The 25,531-nt window shown below is 39.2% G+C and overlaps 1 protein-coding gene and 1 non-coding gene across 2 annotated transcripts; both read left to right on the top strand.

Annotated features, from left to right (window-relative positions):
- Positions 1-25,531, top strand: LOC145619703 (uncharacterized). The gene is made up of 10 exons (XM_081674407.1): positions 1-152; positions 6,247-6,349; positions 6,569-6,916; positions 7,016-7,273; positions 22,947-23,206; positions 23,373-23,568; positions 23,650-23,804; positions 23,958-24,210; positions 24,413-24,507; positions 24,964-25,531. The coding sequence occupies exons 1-10, from the start codon at positions 1-3 to the stop codon at positions 25,529-25,531; spliced, it is 2,388 nt and encodes a 795-aa protein (XP_081530533.1).
- LOC145621696 (small nucleolar RNA R71) lies at positions 3,076-3,181 on the top strand. The gene has a single exon (XR_014108507.1). It is a non-coding gene; the product is annotated as a small nucleolar RNA R71 (small nucleolar RNA).

The raw sequence follows: 25,531 nt of genomic DNA, 5'->3' as shown, positions 1-25,531 counted from the left end.
ATGGTGAATAAGGGAGGAAGAGGTGCGCACAAGAGGGTTTTGAAAGGGGAAGCCGTGAGGTTGAAGATGACTGGAAATGTTGAAATGAAGGGAGGAAAGAGGAGGAAGAAAGTTAAAATGCTCGACCAGCCAAGTGCGGCCGCACAAGACTGGTGTGCACCCGCACAAGCCTCGTGTGCGGCCGCACATCCCTGTGCGTGCCCACTTCTTCCTTTTTCTCATCAATTTGATACTTACTGCCTATTTTGGTGCGCACATGAATCATGATGGTGATGAGGAGCAACATAGGCAGTAGCTAAAATCATTTTCAAAGCCTTCAAAGTTGAAAATTCATGTGCTCACCAAAAAAATTCAATAAGTATCAATTTCCTCCAACTTTCAAAACATGAATTTCCTATCTTACCTCTCTAAAATTCTTACCCTTTTTACCTCAAATTTCGATTAGAATCGAACAAAATGTGATTTGTGCCACGAACACCTTCCATTCACTATGCATACTTGTAGAATTCCAATCCCGCAAAAGTCATCCTAAAAATCCAATCAAGTAGAAAAGTGAAAGGAAAGACAAAGTAATAAAAGAAACAAAAAATAAGAAAATTCAAAAATCAAAAGGAAAAGTTAGAAACTCCGGGTTGCCACCCGGGAAGCGCTTGCTTAAGGTCCTCAGCTCGACCCTTCCTCCAAATCATGGAGGGTGAAAGAACACCACCTTCTTCAAGGTAGTTGATGGAGCAAAATCTTCTTCAATTTTGAGCAACTTCTCATCGTTGCTTAATGAAACGTTCACAAAATTCCTTTCAAATTCTTCCTTCTCTTTTCTCAATTTCTTTCTTTTTCTTGATTTCTTCGAGTCACGGGCCTTTTTCTTCGGCTTGACTTCAACAACCTTAACCATGGAAGCTTTCTCTTCATCTTGAGAATTAAGCTTGAACCAATTTGGAATCTCAATTTCTTTCTCATCCCTTGGCTTTTGAATTACAAATTGTTCTTCACTAACATCATCAAGACTTGCACAAACATCATCAACAATCTCAAAAACATCGTTAGTAGAAGAATCAACCATGCACACATCATCAATGGAACGAGAAAGACTAGCACATGCTATATCTTGCACACAAGATAAGGGCTCATGCATTGGCTTCAACTTAAAACTCTCTTCTAATTTTCCACATCTCAAAGTGATTTGGCCTCCCTTCATATCTATTAAGGCACCTGAGGTGGCTAAGAAAGGCCTCCCTAGAATGATTGGAATATGCTCATCCTCCTCAATCTCCAAAACAACAAAATCTACGGGAAAGACAAACTCTCCAATCTTTAAAGGGACATCATTAATTCTTCCCTTAGGAAGCTTGATAGAGCGATCGGCCAATTTAAGTGTTATATTAGATGGTTGATGCTCACCTAGATCAAGCCTCTTGAAAACCGAAAAGGGTACAATACTCACACTAGCCCCTAGATCACATAAAGCATTCTCAAAAACCATCTTTCTAATTTGACAAGGGATTGAAAAATTCCCCGGATCTTCCAATTTCTCTGGAAGCTCACCATGGACAAGAGCACTAAAACACTTCCCTCCTTCCACCGAACTACCCTCATCAAAATTTTCCTTCTCCTCTAGTATATCCTTAAGAAACTTGGAGTACTTAGGCATATCGGGAATTGGCTCGGTAGACGGTGTGGAATCATGGACTTCCTTAAGAACTTCAAGGAACTTCCCAAATTGCTCATCCATTTTGAATCTCAAGTATTTTTGCGGGTATGGTAGATCGGGAAATCTCTCTACCTCACTCATCTTTTCAACAACACATTCTTCTTTTTCCTCCACCTCACAATAAATTTCCTTAGACTCAACCCTCTTTACTTCATTCTCCATAGCACCACTCTCATCTCTTCCCTCTTTTGAACAAGAAAGTCCCTCATTAAAGTCATTTCCACCACTAGTGGCAATAGAGTACACGGGTTTCTTTGGTTTAACACCTTGGGAAGGCAAAGATGAAGGACTAGCATAATCCTTAATAGTGCTTGATAATTGGGTTATTTGAGTCTCAAGCATCTTATTGTGAGTCATCATCTCATTGAATTTCTTATCACTAATCGCCATATAGGAGTTAATGATCTTGGTTTGATTATCAATCAATTCCTCCAAAGTAGTCCTAAGAGAAGAAGGTTGTGAATAGGAATTTTCACCTTGAGTCTTTGGAACAAATCCGGGTGGGGGACCTCTGAGCATTGTTTTGAAAATTTCCCCTTCCTTGATTGTTCCAATTACCCCTATTTTGATTTTGACCATAACCTTGATTATGGTTACCACCACCTTGATTATGGTTGCCATTACCTTGGTTATGATTTCCATAACCTTGGTTTTGATTACCATAGCCTTGGTTTTGAATACCATAATTTTGGCTTTGATTTTGGCCACAATAACCTTGGTTATGGTTACCACGAGAACCTTGATTCCCTTGGTTCCTATAGCCACCACCATGATTATAGTTGTCAAAATTGCCTTGGTTTTGGTAATTCCTATTCCATTGGCCTCTTTGATTATCAAACCTTTGGACATTGTTGTTTGACACAAAATTAACATGCTCACACTCATTGTTGTCAAACTCATCAACACATTCATTGTTGCAATTGCTAGAATCATGGTCATATGATCCACATACATCACAAAACAAACATCCCATAGGCATATTATGTGAAGTATAAGGATTTTGAGAGTTAGAAGAAGTACCTCTCCCCTTAATTTGGGAGGGAAGATTTGGAGCTTGAGAAGAGGAAGAAACACTCTCCAACTTGGCCTTGATTGCCGTCATCTCCTTTCCCAAGTTTGTCATTTGAGAGGAAAGATTGTTGATGGCATTGAGATGGTCCACCGAATACAACGAAGGTTGCTTGATTGAAGAATCTCTTTCCCCATCTTGCCAATCTCTATAGTAAGTCACCACATCCTATATTATGTCCACAACTTCTTCTTCGGTTTTGTTTATGATTGGACCACCGGCCCCTCCATCAAGACATGCCTTGCCTTGAGGACTCAAACCACCATAGAAGATTTGGATCAATTGATATGTTGGAATTCCGTGGTGAGGACATTCTCTTTGGTACTCCTTGAATTTGTCCCATGCTTCATAAAGACTCTCATTTGGCTTTTGCTTGAACCCTTGAATTAAAGTCCTTGCCTCCGCCGTTTTCTTTTGAGGATAGAAACGGGACAAGAAAGCTTTAGTGACATCATCCCAAGTTCTCAATGAATTGGGCTTCACCTCTTTGTCTAGCCATTCCAAAGACCTTCCTATGAGGGAGAAAGGGAACAACTTAAGGCGAATAAATTCTTGAGACACTCCATTAACCTTGATTGTGTTGCAATATTTTTCAAACTCCTTAAGATGGTTCAATAGGCTCTTGTTCTTTGCCCTACTATATTGTTTCCTCTCAATTAGGATGATCATTGCCGGCCTAATTTCAAAATCGTTTGCCGGTGTTGTAGGTGGAGCTATGCCGCTCTCGAACCTATATGCACCGGGCACTCCCAATTCTTTCAAGGCAACTTTTGGTTATTCTCCCATGAATTTCTCTTGTTCAATATCTTCTTCGCTTGAGGAACTATAATCCAATGTCTTGTTTGCTACTCTCCTCCTTGAGAGAGTTCTTTCAATCTCCGGATCAAAGGAACAATTGAACGATCTCGGGACCTATGCATACAAAACTCAAAGAAAATATAAGTAGCACGGATACAAGTGTAGCCTAAAGTGTAAAATCTTTTTGTATTTTGCAAATGAAATGAAATAGACTCAACAACAACATGCACTCAAAGCACCATTCCCCGGCAACGGCGCCATTTTGATGGGATGAAGAACGGTAGGTCGTTGGGCTACCACCCCACCCAATCAAACAAAATTTGTAACTCAACAAAACCCTTTTAAGTGTAGTGGTAAGTCAAGGTCGAACCCAAGGGAATGGAGGTCGAATGCACAATGCCTAAGTCAAGCTATTTCGAAGTCAAGTAAAGGGGGTTTATGAAGGAAACTAGAGCTAGAGCTAAATGATGTAAGAACTTGTATGAAATCAATCTAAAAGACACTAGGGCAATGGATACACATGTAATTGTGATGGAAAATGGTAATTTGGGAGATCAAACCGATTAAGTCAAGTGATATGAAGGAACATCATCATGTATCTAAAAGAGCATACCAAGATAGTTCACCTAGAGGTCTAACTTGCGTCAACTACGCTAAACACTACCTAGGAACGTCACAAAGCACCTCAATCGTGAAATTGCAAGTTACTAATCAATGGTCCGTATCATAGCAAGCTCACAATGGAATCTAGTGCAATAATTGAAGATGGCCAAACTTCAATCAATCACACACATGCACATGAATTATCAACCAAATTTAATCATATCATCAACTCCATCAATTATCCCCAAATTACTCTAATTTATCACTTAAACATGCTTCACCATTTCCCTAGCTAGAAAACTACTCTCTAGCCATAGGAATCAAGATCAAAACTACAACAATCATCAATTTCATCATCAACATAATTGAAATCAAAGATCAAATCAACAATCAATCAAAAATCAATAAAACTACAATCAATCATCAAACAAGCTTCAATCAATCAACAATAACATGGAAAACAATTGAAATCAACTAAAATCAAACTTGTATTGAAATCAAGAAGAAGATCCTTACAAAACTTTGATCTAAAGATCAATAACAATGAAGAATTCTTGAGCAATCACCTAAAATCATGAGTTTCTCTCTCTTCAATCCTTGAGTTTCTCTCTCTAAAATTCTATCAAAAACTAACTATCAAATCCTATCTAAAGCTTACTACTAAAAATAGAAATAAATAACTATATATACAAAGAGGAGGTCGGTATTGACGCCCAAAAATAGACCCACGTCGGTGCGGGCGCTCGGAGGAGAGAGAGTGGTGCGCACAGGAAACACACCCAGATTGGTGCGCCCGCACGCACCAGGTGTGCGGCCGAACCCGACTAATGTGCGGCCGCACACTCCCTGGGTGCGCCCGCACCTGGCTGGTTCTTTCCCCCTTCATCTCTTTGTCCTAGCTCAAGCGGTGCACACATCCGAGATGATGATGATGGAGGACAAAGTAGGCAAAAACTTTCTTGAATTTCTTGAAGAGTATAAGCCATCAGAAAGGCATATACAAAGCCTTGAAGCATGCCCCTTAGATCCAACTTTGACTTGAAGCTTCTTGCACAATCTTTAGGCATGAAAACAATGAAAGATCATAGAGAGGAAGCTCGGGAATTCTTGGACAATCAATTACCACCTACAAACAAATGATAAAAAGCATGTAAAAGAGAAAAATAACAAGTAAACTAGAAAATGCATAAAATAGAGAAACTAACTACAAAAAGCATAAAATGAAGAAAACAATAATAAATCTAAGGAAAACTAACGAAAAGAGAGATAAAGTGAAATAGAATTCATCCAAAAAGGGACCAAATGAGTGCCATAAATGTCACTCCTCATTTTTAGGACATGATTGAGAGTTTTGGAAGTGTTGTAGAGTAGTGGAGTTGATATGCAACAGTGGTGGTGCAAGTGGTGTAGATTATGGCGTTTTCTCCAAGCAACATTTTCCTATAAATATCGAAGTTATTTTCTGAATAACTTCACCTTGCTCAAATACTTTTATCTATCTTTATTGTTCATAAAAGAGTCAAGAGTTGCATTCCACTTAAGTGTTTTTCTTAATTACTATCACTAGAGTTTGTCATTGAGTTGTAATTTGGGAATTGGGAGTTGGGAATAGAGAAGAGAAGAGTAGCAAGTAGTGGGACTTGCTGCAGGGAACTTCAAGTTCATAGAGGAACTTGAAGATTGATTCTTTAGCTTGTGATAGGTTGTTTTCCCTGTTATAGTGGAGAATCTTTCCTAAAATCCCAAGCGGTCGTGGTTTTTCCTCTTTTTAGGGCCAAGAGGTTTTCCACGTAAAATCCCCCTGTGTTCACTTTAAGTTGCTGTAGCTTAATTGTTTTTAATTCTGCAAAAAGTTAGCTCAATTCTCTTAAAGTACAATTCACCCCCCCCCCCCCTCTTGTAGTATTCTTCTAAAGAAACAATTGGTATCAGAGCCTAATCCTCTTGAAATCAGGACACCCTGAAGAGGAGAATCTTGGCACAAGATGAACACTCATGAAAACCTAGAAGAAGGGTAATCTACGCAAGGACCTCCTATGTTCAATGGGAAATTCTATACCTATAGGAAGAACAGAATGGAGATCTTCATCAAAGTAGAGAATTACCAAGTCTGGAGAGTTATCGAAGTAGGAGACTTCGTGGTAACCAAAACCAATGCTCAAAATGAGGTAATCCCTAAACGAATGTCTGAATATGAGAAAGAAGACTTTGATAAAATGGAAATCAATGCAATGGCTGTGAAACTGCTTCACTGTGGACATGGACCACATGAGCACAATCGTGTTATGGGGTGCAAGAACGCAAAGGAAATTTAGGATCTCCTTCAAGTAACTCATGAAGGAACTAATGAAATGTAACGTTATAAAATCGATTTACTCATGTCTAAGTATGAACGTTTTGAGATGCAACCCAAAGAATCTATCCAAGAAATGCTTACTAGATTAACTAACATTATTAATGAACTAGTTTCTCTTGGTAGAAAAATTCCTACTGATGAGCAGGTTAGAAAGGTGTTGAGAAGTCTTCCTCAAGACGAGCGTTGGAGAGCCAAGGTGACAGCCCTTCAGGAAACAAAGGACTTCACAACGTTCAACATTGAACAACATGCTGCTTCCCTCATGACACATGAGCTTCATCTAGGAACTAGTACCAGTGAAAGAATCAAGAATAAAGGGCTGGTACTGAAAGCTGACCAGGAGGAATCAGAAGTAGATGAAGAAGACGCAGCAATGCTAGTCAGGAGATTCAAGAGAATGTTCAACAGGAACGGAAGGAACTCCAGGAATTTTTAAAAGAAGTCTTCTAACTCCAAACCAGACTATGGATGTCACAAGTGTGGATCAACTGACCACTTCATCAGAGAGTGTCCTCAATGGGATATTGAGAAAGTAAAATGGAAGTTCAAAGAACAAGGAAAAGAGAAATACAAGACTCCTTTCTCAAAAACCGATGTCAAGAAAGCAATGATTGCTGCTTGGGGAGACTCTGAAAGTGAGGAAGATGAAGATCAACCTCAAGAGGAAACTGCCATCCTCTGCTTGATGGTAAAGTCGGATGACAGGCGAGCATACCTCAAGGAACTTGAAAAGGAGGTAAGTGAAAGTAACTTTGATAATGCTAAACTTAGATCCTTATCTAAAGATGCTTTGATTGATCTTATTGTTGAAATGGAAATAAATCTAAGTGATGAGTGCATGCAAAGGAACGAATGTTAAAAGGTTCTTCAAATCTGGAAAGATCATAGAACCTGGCGTCAAACACAAAGGAACGGTAATGTCTAAGTGCTTTCAATTATGTGCCTAAGCTAGGTCGAAGACGAAGGGTAAAAGAGGACACTAACAACTACTAAGACAAAGAAACCAAACAAATAAAATGCTAGGGATTAGGATCCACTTATAATAGCAATGAACAATGCAAATTGGTTTAGGAAGTTGACTAAGTCAAGCAATGCGAAGGAAGATCGATTATGCAACCAAAGGAGCATATCAAGCTATTCTCCTAGAGGTCTAACTAGCGTCAACTACGATAAACTCTAGCTAGAAAACATCACAAGACACCTTAATTGTGTAAATGCAAGCCACAAATCAATGGTTCGTATCAATGTGAACTTACAGTGCAATCTAGTGTGAATAACTAGGGTGATCAAGCCTAAATCAAACACACACATGCAAATAATCAATTAACCAATTTAATCACATCATCAACTCCATCAAAATCCCCAATCTACATCAATCCATTACATAATACAAGCTTCACCAAATCCCTAACCAAACAACTACTCTAATAACATCATCAATTCAACAAACAACTAAGAAATCAACAATCTACAATCAAAGAATCTACAATTAAAGAAGAACAATTAGTCTAATCAAACATCAATCATTAAATCATCAAGATCCAATCAAAATCAAACAATCCAAACATGAATACTAAAATCAATCAAGATAGAGTTTAGAAATGCTCATTGATAATAGAGTAGATCTCCAATACAATTGTCGCCATTAGATCTTCAATCTCTCAATCACCATTGAAATTCTATTATGAATATGATCTAGAGAGAAGCTCTCAACTAAGCTATGAATATGATCTAATTCTATTATGAAACTTTGTCTTACAAAAATAGAAGAAAATAACTATATAGACAAAGGAGAAGGTCGGTTTTGACGCCCAAGAATAGACCCACATAGGTGCGGGCGCTCGGAGGAGAGAGAGAAGTGTGCATGGGACACACCCAGAAGGTGCGCCCGCACACACCCCATGTGCGGGCGCACACGACATATGTGCGGCCGCACACTCCCCGAGTGCGCCCGCACATATCTGGAAACCTGCTCTTCTTCTCTTCGTCCTAGCTCATGGGGTGCACACATCCTAGATGATGATGATGGAGGACAAGGTAGGCAGCAACTTCCTTGGAATTCTTGAAGAATATAAGCCATGAAAAGAGCATATACAAGGCCTTGAAGCATGCTCCTCGGATCCCCCTTTGACTTGAAACTCTATGCACAAGCACTAGGCATGAAAAACAATGAAAGACCATGGAGAGGAAGCTCGGGAATCCTTGGACAATCAATCACAACTTACAAATAAAGGATAAAAAGCAAGTAAAAGGGAAAAATAACAAGTAAACTAGAAAATACACAAAATAGAGAAACTAACCATGAAAAGTATAAAATGAAGAAATTAAGAATAAAACTAAGGAAAACTAAAGAAAAGAGTAATAAAATGAAATGATATTCATCCAAAAAGAGATCAAATGAGTGCCATAAATGTCACTCATCAAATTCTCCCAAGCTAAACTTTTGCTCGTCCTCGAGCAAAACAAAGCAAGGAAGATCAAGGATGAAAAATTTATTAAAAACGAAAAAGAAAAACTCAAGATAAGAATATACACTAAGACTCACTGTCGTAGGAATCACGGTTGTTTTTAGCTACAACAAGCCCTTTAAACCCCAAAGTCGCCTATGAGGACGAGTGAGGTCTCGTAAGGGTATCCTAAGAGTTTGACCTATAACTCTCATAATAATACAAACAAGGTGACAAGAGGAAAATGCATGTCGTTATCTACCCTTTCCCCAAGCCAAACTAAATTTGTAAACACCTTACCAACCTTATATGAATATAGGGCAAGTTAAGGGTCGATCCCAAGGGAATGCAATGATGAAAACTAAAGTCTAAGTCAAGCTACCTCGAAATCGAAAATGAGATTATGGTTGGTACTAAAGTGAACTAGATCAAATTAACAAGTAATCAAGGGTCTAAACACTAGGGATATGGGTTCCACATGCAAGATCAATGATAACGCTAGATTAAAGCTCAACCAATTAATTCAAGTATTGCAATGGACAAACAATAGTAGCAATCAAGAGAGTTTGATATGTGTCATAAATGGCACACATTTGACGAGCATTTAGGTCCTTTCTATTCTCTTTTCATAGCTTTCATGCTTAATAAGTGCTTAGTTTTATGCTTTGTTGCTTAGTTTTACGTTTCTTCTCTTATTTTGTAGCTTTTGTGCTTTTCATTGGTTTTCTAGCCTTTTCTTCTTTATTTTCTCTATTTTCGTGGTTGTAGGTATTGGACGAAGTTCGGGTCTTGATTTTGGTGATCCACTATGGTGGATGAAGCTTTTGGATCAAGTTTATGGAGTTTGGGAAACTCAAGATGCAAAGAAGTGGAAGTTCCAAGTCTTGGCTCTTCTCTTGTGCTCCCTTCAAAGGAAGTGTGTGCCCTCAATATTAAGCCTTAGCTACTGCCTACCTTGTCCTCCATCACCATCATAAATTATGTATGCACCCCTTGAGCTTGAAGAGTTGAAAATTCGAAGAAACCCAGTTGAGTACGGCCGCACGCGCAGAAGGTGCGGGCGCACACGAAGGATGTGCGGTCGCACACCATGGTGGTGCGGCCGCACATCATGGTGGTGCGGGCGCACATCCTCTAATGTGCAGCCGCACCGACGTGGGTCTTTTCCGATCGGATTTCGACGATTTTCTCTCTATTCTTATACCTATTTGAACCCAATTTTTGTAAGAGGTTTCATAATAGAATTAGATCATATTCTTAGCTTAGTTGAGAGATTCTCTCTCTAGATTTAGGGGTTAGTTTTAGGAGTAGATTTTAGAGAGAGAAAGTGAAGAATTTCAATGGTGATTGAGAGATTGAAGATCCAATGGTGACAATTGTATTGGAAATCTACTCTATTATCAATGAGCATTTCTAAACTCTATCTCATTTATTGTTTTGTTTAGTATTCATGATTAGACTGTTTGATTTTGATTAGATTTTGATGATTTGATGGTTGATGTTTGATTAGAGTTATTGTTCTTCTTTGATTGTAGATTGTTGATTTCTTAGTTGTTTGTTAAATTGATGATGTTTCTAGAGTAGTTGTTTGGTTAGGGATTTGGTGAAGCTTATATTATGTAATGGATTGATTTAGATTGGGGATTTTGATGGAGTTGATGATGTGATTAAATTGGTTAATTGATTATGTGCATGTGTGTGTTTGATTTAGGCCTGATCACCCTAGTTATTCACACTAGATTGCATTATAAGTTCACATTGATACGGACCATTTATTTGTGGCTTGCATTTACACGATTGAGGTGTCTTGTGAAGTTTCCTAGCTAGAGTTTATCGTAGTTGACGCTAGTTAGACCTCTAGGAGAATAACTTGATATGCTCTTTTGGTTGCATAATTAATCTTCCCTCACATTGCTTGACTTAGTCAACTTCCTAAACCAATTTGCTTTGTTCATTGCTAATATAAGTGAATCCTAATCCCTAGCATTTTATTTGTTTGATTTTTTTGTCTTAGTAGTTGTTAGTGTCCTCTTTTACCCTTTGTCTTCGACCTAGCTTAGCTTAGGCACATAATTGAAAGCACTTATACATTACCTCTATACTTGTATTTAGTTTTGTTGAGTGTTTATAAATTTTTTTTTGGCTTAGGAGGATTAGTCTAACGACCTAATTTTCCCACGTCAAAATGGCGCCATTGCCGGGGAACGGTGTCTATGTTTGAGTGTTTTTGATTGCTTGAGTCTAGGTCTTTGTGTATACTTTTCTTTTATTTTGTTTTTGTTTCCTTTGTAAAAATGGCATCTCTATCTTTTTCTCAACATGATGATGAGCCTTTTTGTGAATATTTCAATAGTCTTAAGGAATTTCTTGACTATAATTGTTGTAGTCTTTGGGATGCTTGTGAGATTTGTTATCATGGTTTGAATGAGCATACTAGGGATATAGTTGAAGGAATGCATAATGGTGATTTTAGAGCATTTTCTATTGAAGATGCTTGGAAATTTTATGTTTGGTTTGCTTGGGAAGTTTATAACAAGGGTAAACGTGCTTCCATTTTTTATGTGCAATGTGTTAATTCTTTCAATGCTAGCATGATTTACCATGATGTGTCACATGACCCCATAGTTGAACCTAGAACAAATGCTTCTAATTCTATTTCCTCATTTGTTCATGATAATGTGTTGCATGTTCAAGCTAACAAATCTCATACATTTGAAAATTCCCCCAACCCCCTATTTGATGAAAATGCTCATGTTTGTAATGATGATGATCCTACCTTTGGTTGTACTTCTTCTTCTCTCGTTGAGCCTCAATCTCCTGCCCCTTTTGAATCTCTTATTGCTACCTTGGAAACTCAAATTAGGCATGTTGAGCTTCGTGATGATCTTGGGCCTAATAAAGAGTCTACCCTTAATTGTTTAAGAAGACAATTGGAGATGATGAAAAAGAGTGAGGAGCGTCTTGAGGAGGGAAGAAGGAAAAATGAAGAGCTAGGAAGCCAATTGTCATCTTTGATGCTTATGTGTGAAAGTTACAAATCCAATGTGTGTGTTGAGGGTGATGATGGTAATTTCGAGCAACCAAGAATGTGTGAGGATCCTATTGTTGAGCATAAGAGTGAAGGAGAGTGAGTCGAGAGTGATGATGAGTTTGATGAAATTTTAAGTCTAGACATCTCTTCCTTTGTCGATTGTGATGAGTTTCAAGTGTACGAATGTGACTCTTCTATCCATGAGTATTTGGACTCGTTTAAGGTTATGACAAATGTGTTTGTTGAGCGCATAGGGAATAGCCATAGCCTTTTAAGCAAGTTCATTGATGATGCTTCATGGGAGAGAGATGATTTTAAAATTAATTTGCCTCCATTCATGCATGGTTTTGAGACTCTAGGCTTTAAGGAAGTTGAGGGAGCTATTGTTCATGAATGTAATGGAGGAGATTATGTGGTTCCTCTTAGGAGTTGGATGTTTGAGGGAGATGGTGATCATGAGCGTTCTTCTTTTGAGGATTCTATGATGGATTTTCATGCCCTCATTGGCGATGTGAGACCTTATGTTTAGGGAGTAGCTAACCCTTTGCCTATTTCTCATACCCCTTTCTCTCAAAAGTTTAATCACATCTCTTATTGCCCTATTTTTCTCCCTTCCTTTATTGGTAAGCCTATTGGGGATCCTTATGTCTATGAAGATTTGAATGTGGCTCATTTGTCTCCAATTTGGGAAAAGGGTGATGTTGCCACCCAAAAATATTTTGAGGAGAGTTTGCCTTCTTTTTCCTTTTCTTCTTCTTTTTCTTTTTCTTTTTCTCCTTATTTTGTTGAGTTTTCTTTTGATTCTTCTTCCTTCTCTTGGCATCTCTCTCCTCATAGGTGTGCAATATGCTTGTTGCATGCCTTATTTTTGTCATGTGCACACTAACTTTCTTATGAAATGTGTAGTAGTGCATTTGACAAGCTCCTGCGTGCGTTGAATTATTATTTTACTAGAGCGGTCAAGCTTGGACCTTAAGCAAGCCTTTCTCGGGAAGTATCCCGTGTTTTAGATTAGATTTTCCTTTTCTTTTTAGAATAGATTTTTCTCTCATGGAAATTTTTGTGTGCCTTTTGCTAGGTACATAACTTGATATACTTTGGTGCTTCGATTTGGATCAAGAATCAAGGAAGGTTGACTCCTATTTTTGCGAGCATACGGAGACAAGGTTTAATTCTTGAGAAATTAGCTTTGAAAGGTTTAAATTGGGTCATTTGCGGGTATTTACACCCACCTCAAATCCGGTAATATCTTTCCTTGCTCTTTCTGTATTGGCTGGAGACTTGTTGGACATATGTTGGTTTGTTGGATTAATCTCCTTGTTTTCCCCTCCCTTGGATTATATGATTTATGTTTGAGTGTATTGTCTCATTCAAGCTTGGGGGAGGGTATTCTATCATGCTTGGTGGGATGTTGATCCTTATATGTTATGCACCTTTGTATATGCTTTTCCATGTTTCTTATATTTTGAGAAACTCCAAAAAGATTTTTGTTTCTATCAAGGCAAATTTGCAATGTGTTTTGTTTTGTTCTTGCTTTGGACATAATAACATTTGGACTTGTATAATTGAATGCATTTCCTCCTAAATGGTAACGGTGTGCAAGGTTTGAGAGTACGCTTGGTTGATTCTAGGATAAAGCATGCTAAGGTAGTTGGTTAGAACTAGTGGGAACTTGAAGCCGGATTCTACTTGTTTGTGGCACGTTTGGTAGTTGCTTCCTATAGTCGAATTGACACCAATAGTGAGTTTTTGCTACAACCATGTGAGTTCTATGTTTTTCAAGCCTTCTACCTTACTTGTATGAGCGGCATGGATCCTTGACTTTTTGCAAACCTAATCTTGAAACTTGACTCATAGATCTTGAATACGAGACCGAACCATTTAGGGAGGACAAAGGCACCTTTTTCGGGGTGGTATTTTTCATTTTAAGGATAGTTCGTTTCTTTCTTTATTTTTGGGTTTACATTTGCCTTCTTGCAACCATTTGAGCCTTATACCTTCTTTTCAAGCCACATCTTTAGATCTTTTGGCCTTTTGTTTCATTTTCTTTCTTTTCTTGGTTTTTGTGAAGCAATTGATCATTCTTGATGGAGTTTGTGGTGGAGAAGTTGAAATGTTTAGTTCTTATGAAAGCAAGATTGTGTTATGATTTCTTTGTGAATAATGACAAATGAGTATGAGTAAAAGCCGTCCAATATTATAAAAGGCATGGACAAATAAGTGCAAAAGTTGTAAAAGCCGTCCAAAGTTAAAAGAGGCCAGGACAAAGCACTATTAAAATAAAAAAAAAAAAAAGAAAAAAAAAGTGTGAAAAATGAAAAATTCAAAAAAATATTTTGATGTGAGTTTTCTCCCTTTTTGAGCATTAAGGACAATGCTCCATTTAAGCTTGGGGGGAAGCGTTCTCACGCTTTTTGTGTATATGTTTTTGATTTATAGCTTTGAATAAGCTTGAAGGTGTTAGTTTGTTTTTGTTTGGTGACTACTTGATTGTGATTCTAAGAATTGGTCGTTCTTTATTTCACTTTTAGGAAAACCACCAAATTTTAAATTTTTAGCCTACCTTCACCCTTATTACCTTACGTTACAACCTTGGGGAAGGACCTTTTGACCTAAATGGTTGAGTCACTCATCGGTGGAGAGGAATGTGAGTTTTAGGAATAGGGAGAGGGAATGCAAAAGTCAAGATGTCGAGTAGCCTAAAAATTCTCTTTTTCCGGTTCCTTCGTGGAATCATTGGGATGCTCATTAGAGGTCGATTTGCAGCTATTAGGAAGAACGCGGTAAGATTGTTTGGGATGAAAGTGGATTGTGAAAGCTAGTTCCTACGCTTAGCATATTTATGTTTCAATCAACCTTGGGTATCTTGGAACGTGCACTCCCTTACTTGTTTAGAAAGATTTGCATCCACTTGTGCTTGTACATTTGCAAAAGTCCTTTCATGAACATTTGTTTGCTTTTCTTGTATTTTGTTTTCTTGTCCATGCTTTGCCTTGTTTGTATTATTATCAGAGTTATGGGTCAAACTCTTAGGATACCCTTACGAGACCTCACTCGTCCTCATAGGCGACTTTGGGGTTTAAAGGGCTTGTTGTAGCTAAAAACAACCGTGATTCCTACGAAAGTGTGTTAGTGTATATTGTCATCTCGTCTCTTCTTTAGTTTGTTTTAATAAGCTCGTCATTTCCACTCCCTTGGTTTTGTTTTACTCGAGGACGAGCAAAAGGTAAGCTTGGGGATATTTGATGTGTGTCATATATGGCACACATTTGACGAGCATTTAGGTCCTTTCTATTCTCTTTTCATAGCTTTCATGCTTAATAAGTGCTTAGTTTTATGCTTTGTTGCTTAGTTTTACCTTTCTTCTCTTATTTTGTAGCTTTTATGCTTTTTGTTGGTTTTCTAGCCTTTTCTTCTTGATTTTCTCTATTTTCGTGGTTGTAGGTATTGGACAAGGTTCGGGTCTTGATTTTGGTGATCCACTATGGTGGAAGAAGCTTTCGGATCAAGTTCATGGAGTTTGGGAAGCTCAAGATGGAAATAAGTGGAAGTTCCAAGTCTTGGCTCTTCTCTTGTGCTCCCTTTAAAGGAAGTGTGTGCCCTCAATATTAAGCCTTAGCTACTGCCTACCTTGTCCTCCATCACCATCATAAATCATGTGTGCACCCCTTGAGCTTGAAGAGTTGAAGATTCGAAGAAACCCAGTTGAGTGCGGCCGCACGCGCAGAAGGTGCGGGCGCACACGAAGGATGTGCGGCCGCACACCATGGTGGTGCGGGCGCACATCCTATGTTGTGCGGCCGCACCGACGTGGGTCTTTTCCGATCGGATTTCGACGATTTTCTCTCTATTCTTATACCTATTTGAACCCAATTTTTGTAAGAGGTTTCATAATAGAATTAGATCATATTTTTAGCTTAGTTGAGAGCTTCTCTCTCTAGATTTAGGGGTTAGTTTTAGGAGTAGATTTTAGAGAGAGAAAGTGAAGAATTTCAATGGTGATTGAGAGATTGAAGATCCAATGGTGACAATTGTATTGGAAATCTACTCTATTATCAATGAGAATTTCTAAACTCTATCTCATTTATTGTTTTGTTTAGTATTCATGATTAGATTGTTTGATTTTGATTAGATTTTGATGATTTGATGGTTGATGTTTTATTAGAGTTATTGTTCTTCTTTGATTGTAGATTGTTGATTTCTTAGTTGTTTGTTGAATTGATGATGTTTCTAGAGTAGTTGTTTGGTTAGGGATTTGGTGAAGCTTATATTATGTAATGGATTGATTTAGATTGGGGATTTTGATGGAGTTGATGATGTGATTAAATTGGTTTATTGATTATGTGCATGTGTGTGTTTGATTTAGGCTTGATCACCCTAGTTATTCACACTAGATTGCATTGTAAGTTCACATTGATACGGACCATTGATTTGTGGCTTGCATTTACACGATTGAGGTGTCTTGTGATGTTTCCTGGATAGAGTTTATCGTAGTTGATGCTAGTTAGACCTCTAGGAGAATAACTTGATATGCTCTTTTGGTTGCATAATTAATCTTCCCTCACATTGCTTGACTTAGTCAACTTCCTAAACCAATTTGCTTTGTTCATTGCTAATATAAGTGAATCCTAATCCCTAGCATTTTCTTTGTTTGATTTCTTTGTCTTAGTAGTTGTTAGTGTCCTCTTTTACCCTTTGTCTTCGACCTAGCTTAGGCACATAATTGAAAGCACTTAGACATTACCGTTCCTTTGGGTTCGACCCTTGACTTACCTCTATACTTGTATTTAGGTTTGTTGAGTGTTTATAAATTTTTTTTGGCTTAGGAGGATTAGTCCAACGACCTAATTTTCCCACGTCAGAGTTCAAATGCTATCTCCTATAGGCCAATCTAGTGGTCACTATGAAAGGCAAACCAAGAAGAATCACAAGCAAACTCAATCAATTAGAGCAACCTTCAAATCAATTGGTAATGTCATTAAGAGTTGTAATGCAATCTAGATTAATCTTATAGGGTGATCAATCCTAACCTAATCAATCTCATGCAAAACTATGTCAACCAATTTAATTGCAACAAATCAACCAATCAAAGAGCATCAACTAGCATTTCCATCAATCAAACATGCTTCCCCCTTTCCCTAGCAACTAATCTACTCACTAATCATGGTGAGATTCAAAACCAAATAACTAGAAATTGCATTGATCATCATTCTATATCAAAATCTAATAGAAATCAAAGTATTCAATAATATCAAACTCAAATCTAAGAAAAACTAGCATCAAGCAAAAAAAATCAAAGAGCAAGTAAGTAAGAGATGAAAGAAGGAAGAGATTCTCGCTAATATTGATGATTGAAAATGAAGAAATCCATACTTGATTGATCAAATGTTGAGTTACAAATCCAAAACCAAGAACTTCTCTCTAACTTCTCTCTAACTTCTCTCTCTAAAACTAAGCTAATGAAATATTATCAAAAAGTTAGATTCAAAAAGGAAATACAATTCTATTTATAAGCTAAGAAGAAAACGGCATCTCCCGCGCCCTCTCCCGATAGACCCGCGCCCGCGGAAAAATGGGTACGGAACCCTCCGCGGGCTGTCTGGGCAGCACCCGCGCCCGCAGCACCAAGGGCCCGCGCCCGCGGGGAAATGACCCGCGCCCGCGGCAAGATCCCCTGCTCCCAAAGGCTGATCATGGGGCCGCGGTCTCTCTGAGGGGAGAGACCTCTCCATTTGACCCGCGCCCGCGGGAATCCCTCGGGGCAACCGCGGGGAGTTCCTGCCCCATTTTGACACTTTTGCTCGTTTTAGGCCCGCGCCCGCGGCAAGATGGCCCGCGCCCGCAGCCTGCTGGAAATACCTTGGAGACCTCTCCGAGCCCTCTCTAGCCAAATGCTTCTTCCTTGCTTGATCATTGAGGTCCCGAATTTACACTAGGACTCACTGTCGTAGGAATCACGGTTGTTTTTAGCTACAACAAGCCATTTTGAACCCCTAGATCGCCCTAGAGGACGAGTGATGCTCTCGTAAGGGTATCCTAAGAGTTTACCCATAACTCTCCACCAAAACCCCCAAGAGACAAACCAAAGAAAGAAAAGAAAAAGGAAAAAGGAAACAAAATCTTTACGAAATGGACTTTACAAAGAGACTATAATTCAAATGAATAACAACCTTTCTAAAGTGAATTATGGTATGCACGTTATAAGATACCTAAGGTTGATTGAAACATAAATATGCTAAGCATAGGAACTAGTTATCACACTCCACCTTCATCCCAAACAGTCTTACCAATCTCATATCTCCCCTTAGTGAGCATCTCATAGATTCCGCGAAGGAACCGGAAAAAGATCAAAGTTTTTAGGCTACTCGACATCTTGATTTCGCATCCCCTTTCCTTAGTCCACAACCTATGATTCCCTCCACCGATGAAAGACTCAACTCCTAGGTCCAAAGGTCTTTCCCAAGGTTGTAACGTAAGGCAAGAAGGGTTAAGGTAGGCTAAAAATTTAAAATTTGGTGGTTATCCTAAAATGTGAAGCAAAGACCGGCCAAATCTCAACACCAAACTTAAAGTAATCACCAAACAAAAATGTATTAACACCCCCAAGCTTATTCAAAGAAAAACTCTACTAAAATAAGCAAAACTTTACCATTATTCACAAAAACGACTCAAATATGTGTACCAAATCGAACCAAACCCCAACTTCATACACCACAATCACCAAACATTGACCCTTGCTTCACAAAAACCAAAAAGAAAGAGAATGAAACAAAAGGCTCAAAATATCTAATTATGCGGCTTGAAAAGATGGAAGAAGGCTCAAAGGGGTAACAAGTAGGTAAATGTATCCCAAACCCAAAAAAAAATAAAAAAAAAAACATAAAAGGTACTATCCTAGAAAAAAGAAAAATACCTCCCCGAAAAAGCTGCCTTTGTCCTTCCTAGGTAGTTCGGTCACGGTCTTAGGAATCATATGCTAAGATTCTAGATTAGGTTTGCGAAAATCAAGGATCCATGGCGCTCATGCAAGAATTTGATGAAAGGTTGAACAATTATACATCTCACATGGTTGTAGCAAAAACTCACTAAGGTTGTCAAATCAAAGATAGGGAGCAACTACCTACATGCCACAAACGAGTAGAATCTGGTTTCATGATTCCCCTAGTTCTAGACAACTATCTTAGCATGCTTTATCTTAGAATCAACCAAACATAATTTCAAACCGTGCATACCATAATTACCTAGGAAGACTATTATTCAAAAGCAAGAGTCCATTGCATACAAGTCCGACATTCAAAAAGAGAAATAATAAAAAGAAAGCCTCAAAAAGATATGCACACCAACAAGAACAAAAGATAAGAAAAGAAAAGAAAAGATGAAAAACTAAGATAAAGAAAAGAAAGGGAAAGAGGAAGGGGCAAAGATGCAATCATAACACGTTTATCCCAATCGACATACAAGTGGTCTAATGGCCACATCGCCAAAGACCCCAAACACACTAGGTGCTAAATTCATACATCCTCGAACCGTTCAACTTCCCCTAAATCTAATCCTTATCTAAGCAACCAAGAAAACAAAGAAGTGAAAATAAAAAGGTGTAAAATAAGAAAGGCCTCACCAAGCGTCCGTGCTAGACTAAAGTACCCAAAGAGTAAGAACGAGCTTCTCCAAAGGGTTCCGCAATCCAAAGCATGAGCTACGAACAAGGTGAGTAAAAGAAAAGAAAGCTATATATATACAAAATGAAATTGTTAATAACTTCCAAACAAAAGCAAACAATAAAAACACTTAAACACTAACTATATACAAAAACCTAGAAGAACCCATCATCATCAAAACCAAAAATTAATTTTTTGTTTTTTTTTTCAAGAAGTTCCCAAAAACCATCATCCGAAGAAATAATCAACAACAAGCAACACAACATCGAGACCAATAGCCAAGATCCACCAAAAACCTTATCAAAAACTTCCTACCGAGCCCAAGGTGCCGCCCCCATGCTAACACATCTTTTTTGACCCTCCCCCCCTCACAAAATGAAAGCATCGACCCCGATGCCGACAAACATGCAAAAATAAGGAAAAGGGGAGAACAAAAAGAGAAACAAACATGCGAAAAGGGGACTATTGGCCACTGGGGCCGGCACCATCATCACCTCCAAAACCATCACCCTCATCCTAACCTCCGGTGAAACCGGGAGGAAATCCATAATGACCCTTAAATAGGTCTTGTTGGGATGGGGTCAATTGGTCAAAGGGCTCTTGTTGAACAAGGGGCTCGGGGTAACGGGGGTCAACATAATAATAAGCGGGGTCACCCCTGTAATCACTCCCCCCCGAGACCCTATAATCATAGGGCGGGAAGTTGCGCCTTGGCACATCGGGAGTCTCAACCCCTTGCCAATAAGGGTACGTAGGGAGGCCGTCACCACCCCGGGAAGGTACCGGCCCTTGTTGGGGTGGCACATAAGGATAGTTGACCGAGGGTGCGAACTCCCCCCTACGTACACTAGCGTCATACAAGGCGCTAGATGATAAGATAAAGTCTGGTGGTCAGAAAACATACCTTGCATGCTCAATTGCATGCGTTCCATGTGGGCTCTCATGGCCTCCATTTCCCAGAGATAAGCATCTCCTTGGAAGTCTTGTTGTTGTTATTGATGTTGATGTTGTTGTTGTCGTTGTTGTCTTCTCTCTCTTCTTCTTCCTTGAGCATCCTCTTGGAAATGCTCATGTTGTTGATGAAACGGTTGTTGTTGTTGTTGCTCCTCTTGTTCTTCTCCTCTTCCTTCCTCCTCTTCCTCATGCACTCCCTCAAACCCGGCTCCCTCAACAAAATTTGCATCCTCCTCCATCTCATCCTCATCTATCCTATTATTGTCCCTAGGGACCATCCAAACGTTCCTAGCTTGGCGAAAGATGGAGGTAGCGGCCGGGTTAGGGAGAAGGCAATGGTGGGTATTCCTCACTAGCCAAGAGTAAGTACCGGCTCTCCTAGTACTAGTTATGAAACGGAGGGTGTTAACCTGCCTCAAACTAATCCAAAGGTCTTCACTCCCTCCAACCGGAGTGGAAGACTCTAAGAACCGTACTTGGTTAAAATACCGCACTTAACGGGTCACCATGCCCCCACAATGAATCTCCCCCGTCTTAACCCCATGCATGATCTCCTTGCAACACTCCATGAAAATGTAGCCAAAGTTTATCTTAGATCCCAACTCCGGCTTAGTAGCCATCCACAAAACCAAGATCTCCTCTCGAGACAACTTTCCCAAATCTTGCTTATTATAAACCGAGTACCCGAGAATTCTATGTAGGATCCTAAAGGCCGGATGGATGATCTCACTAGCAAGGGATATCTTGGAGTCAAACTGTTTTTTATGGGCTATGGTTCTCCACCAAGCAACCTCATTGTACTCACTTTGGGCAAGGGAGATAAGGGGCTCGAAGATATCACCATTTGGGTTGAAACTTAGGGCAACATTAAACTCGGCTAGGTTCATGGTGTGCTTTACATTGAAGAGTTGGAAGGAGATGATGTAGTCGGTTTCCCCTACCCTATTGAATTCAAAGGTGGAGTAAAACTCAATTGAAGGCTCCAAGTAGGTTCGGGGGCTAGATTTCAAAAACTCACCCAAGCTTAGGTTTTTGAGGAGTACATCAAGGTCATTATCTATGCCTAGCTTGGCCATGTCATTCCGAAAATAATGGCGGGTGGGTCCAAACTCTCGGTCTTTCATTTTGTTATAGATGGGCAATTGTTTAGACCGGTTCCACAATTTTAGAGGTGGTAGAGGAGGAGGGGCGTCATCTTGGGTTGAGGAATGTGCTTGGGGTTGAGGGTTTGAGGATTGGCCTTGAGAAGTTTGGCCGGGAGATTGGTTCGAGCTGTTTTTGCTACTCTTAACTTTTCTCAACAAATTCATTTTTATCACACAAATTCACAAAAATGCACAAGAAAGACTCCAACCTCCTCAAACAAACACCAAACACCTCAAACACTCACAATCCTCCTTTCAAATCCAACCGAACCCCCAAAAACTACAAGGTACCTGTTTCAATCAACACAACAACCAAAATTCCAACAACAAATACCAATATCAACAATCATCCATCAAATATATGCAAGATTTATCAAGAAAAATCAATCATCACTCAAAATTACCAAATTTCACAAAAATAACCATGAAACACAAAAATCATGCTCAAAATCAAGATAAACCAACCAATGTAAAGAAATCAAGTGAAATTGACAAGAATAATACAAAGGTTAGAAGTATACCAATATTGAAGACTCAAATCAAGCTTAGAGCACCACACACTACCGAAAATTGCCGAAAAACCACGAGAAACACGAGTAGGGGTGATGAAATTTGAGAATTAAGGTAGATTAAGTGAAGATTTGATGGAAAATGTGAAGAGAAGTTAGAGAGATTGATGATTTGGGGTTAGGGTTCAGAGGTTTGTAGAGAGAGAAAGGGGAAAAGTATAGAGGAGGTGAGAAAATAAGAGAGGAGAGAGAGAGGAGTGGGCGTCCGGGTTTATGAAACCTAGATACCCGCGCCCTCTCCCGAAAGAGCCGCGGTCTTAGGAACTCTCCCGCGCCCGCGGAGAGACCGCGGGGCAACCGCGGGGAGTTCCTGTCAAAAATTGAAGAAATTATACCTGATGTTTGTCGCGCCCTCTCCAAGGATGCCGCGCCCTATCCAAAACTTCTCGCGCCCGCGGAGAGACCGCGGGGCAACCGCGGCAAGTTCCCAATCCAAAACTGAGAAATTTGCTTAAATAGGGGCCGCGCCCTCTCCAATTTTCCGTGACCTCTCTAAACTCCCCCGCGCCCACAAAGTATGGGTAAAGAAAACTGATATTGCGTCAACATCAAAGGAACCCAAGGATCTCGAGGTTCCTGAAACTAACGCCTAAGTTTTCTTGCAGGTCCTAGTGAGGGGGAACAACCTATGGTACATCGATAGTGGTTGTTCAAAGCATATGACTGGAGACGAATCAAAATTTCTTTCACTAGAGACCTATCTAGGGGGAACTGTGACTTTCGGAGACAACAAGAAAGGAGAAATCATTGCTAAAGGCAAATATGGAAAGTCATCCTCCTATGCAATTGAAAATGTGTTCCTGGGTTTGATGCAAAATCTACTCGGCATATCACAATTTTGTGATAGAGGAAATTCGGGAACAAGGTATGAATCATAATTTCTCTACTCCTAGGATTCCTCAACAAAACGGAGTGGTTGAAAGGAAGAATCGAACGCTGAAAGATATGGCAAGAACAATGTTGATAGCAAGCTCCCTGCAAAGTAACTTCTGAGCTGAAGCTGTCAACACAGCATGCTACATAGTTAACAGAGTAACTATCAGAGCCATAACTAACAAGACTCCCTATGAACTGTTCAAAGGGAGGAAGCCAAATATCTCTCATCTCAGGCCTTTGGGATGCAAGTGTTTTGTTCACAATAATGGGAAGAGGAACTTGGGAAAGTTCGATGAGAGAAGTGAAGAGGCCATATTCCTTGGCTATGCCTCAAACATCAAAGCTTACAGAGTTTATAACAAGAACTCCTTGTGTGTCGAAGAAAGCATTCATATCATATTTGATGAAACCAATTCTCTTATGAATGTGTAGGAACATGATAACGATGATTTTGAAATTGGATTGGTCAAGAACAGGGATGAAGATGAAGAAATCCACAAGCAAACCAGAGAAGAGCAAAGAGATCCAAATGAATGGATTGTTGAAGATCCTCAGGAAGAAAATCAAGAAGCCCAAGCTGATGAAGGGTAGAATAATAAAGAACAGATTCTTGAAGGACATGAAGCAGAAGAAGATGGAAATGCAGATCATGAAACTCCTCAAATCGGAGTCCCATCAAGAGAATTCCATCCTAAACCCTTCAAATATCAAGGATCTTATCCCACTGATCTAATAATCAGTGATATAGGCAGTGGAACTCAGACCAGATCACAGATGAGGAACTTTTGCGCATTTAATACATTTCTCTCCATAATGGAACCTCGAAATCATCAGGAAGCCTTAGAAGATGCTGATTGGATTGTAGCCATGCAAGAAGAACTGAACAAGTTCGAAAGGAACAAGGTCTGGCATCTTGAAGTCAAACCCAAAGAGAAGAAAGTGATTGGTGTCAAATGGGTATTCAGGAACAATCTTGATGAGTATGGAACTATCGTGAGGAACAAAGCTCGTTTGGTTGTAAAAGGCTACAATCAACAAGAAGGTATTGATTTCGAAGAAACCTTTGCTCCTGTAGCTAGGTTAGAAGCTATTAGAATTCTAATTGCTTTTGCTTCTTACCTGGGTTTCAAACTTTACCAAATGGATGTGAAATGTGCTTTTCTTAATGGTCACTTGATGGAGGATGTATATGTAGAACAACCTCCTGGTTTTGAAAATCCCAAAATTTCCAAATCATATGTTTAAGCTTGACAAAGCCCTTTATGGTCTTAAGCAAGCCCCAAGAGTCTGGTATGAAAGGCTCTCCAAGTTCCTTTTGCAAAATGATTTTAAACGAGCAAAAGTTGATAAAACTTTATTTTTGAAATCAAAAGGAACTGATCTTTTAGTTGTACAAATATATGTGGATGATATTATTTTTGGTGCAATTAACGATGTCTTGTGCAAGTACTTCGCTGATCTTATGAGTGGTGAATTTGAAATGAGCATGATGGGAGAATTGAACTTCTTCCTAGGTCTACAAATCAAGCAGACATAGAAAGGAATCTCAATTCATCAACAAAAGTATATCAAGGAACTCCTAAAAAAGTACAACCTTGATCAAGCAAAAATAAATCACACACCCATGGGAATAGACACAAGGCTGGATGATGATCCAACAGGAACTAGTGTGGATCAAAAGATGTACAGAGGTATGATAGGTTCCTGATTGTACTTAACTGCTAGTGGACCTGACATTGCATTCAGTGTTGGACTATGTGTCAGGTTTCAGTCGAATCCTAAGGAATCTCACCTAACTGTTGTAAAGAGGATACTTAGATACTTGAAAGGAACTGACGAGTTATGTATCTTTTATCCTAGAAGTGATTCTTTTGAACTGAAAGGTTTTGCAGATACAGATTATGCAGGAGACTTAGTCAATCGAAAAAGTACATCTGGTATGGTCCAATTCCTAGGGCCATGCTTAGTCTCATGGGGATCTAAGAAACTGAACACTGTAGCTTTATCTACTGCTGAAGCAGAATATGTAGCTGTTGCTACTTGCTGCTCTCAAGTGTTGTGGATAAAACAACAACTCAGAGATTTTGGTATGAAATTTGATTGCATTCCCATTTTCTGTGATAACACAAGTTCAATCTGTATCTCTAAAGATCCAGTACATCACTCTCGTGTTAAGCATATTCATATTAGACACCACTTCCTAAAGGATAATGCTGAGAAAGGCTTAATTAAATTAGAATTTTGTGAAATAACTAATCAAATTGCTGATATTTTGACTAAGCCTTTAAATAGAGAAAGACAGTACATGAGATGA

The sequence above is a fragment of the Chenopodium album genome, chromosome 27, assembly GCF_948465745.1.
Source record: "Chenopodium album chromosome 27, dcCheAlbu1.1, whole genome shotgun sequence".
Taxonomy (NCBI): domain Eukaryota; kingdom Viridiplantae; phylum Streptophyta; class Magnoliopsida; order Caryophyllales; family Amaranthaceae; genus Chenopodium; species Chenopodium album.
This window is presented reverse-complemented; position numbering and strand designations above follow the sequence as displayed.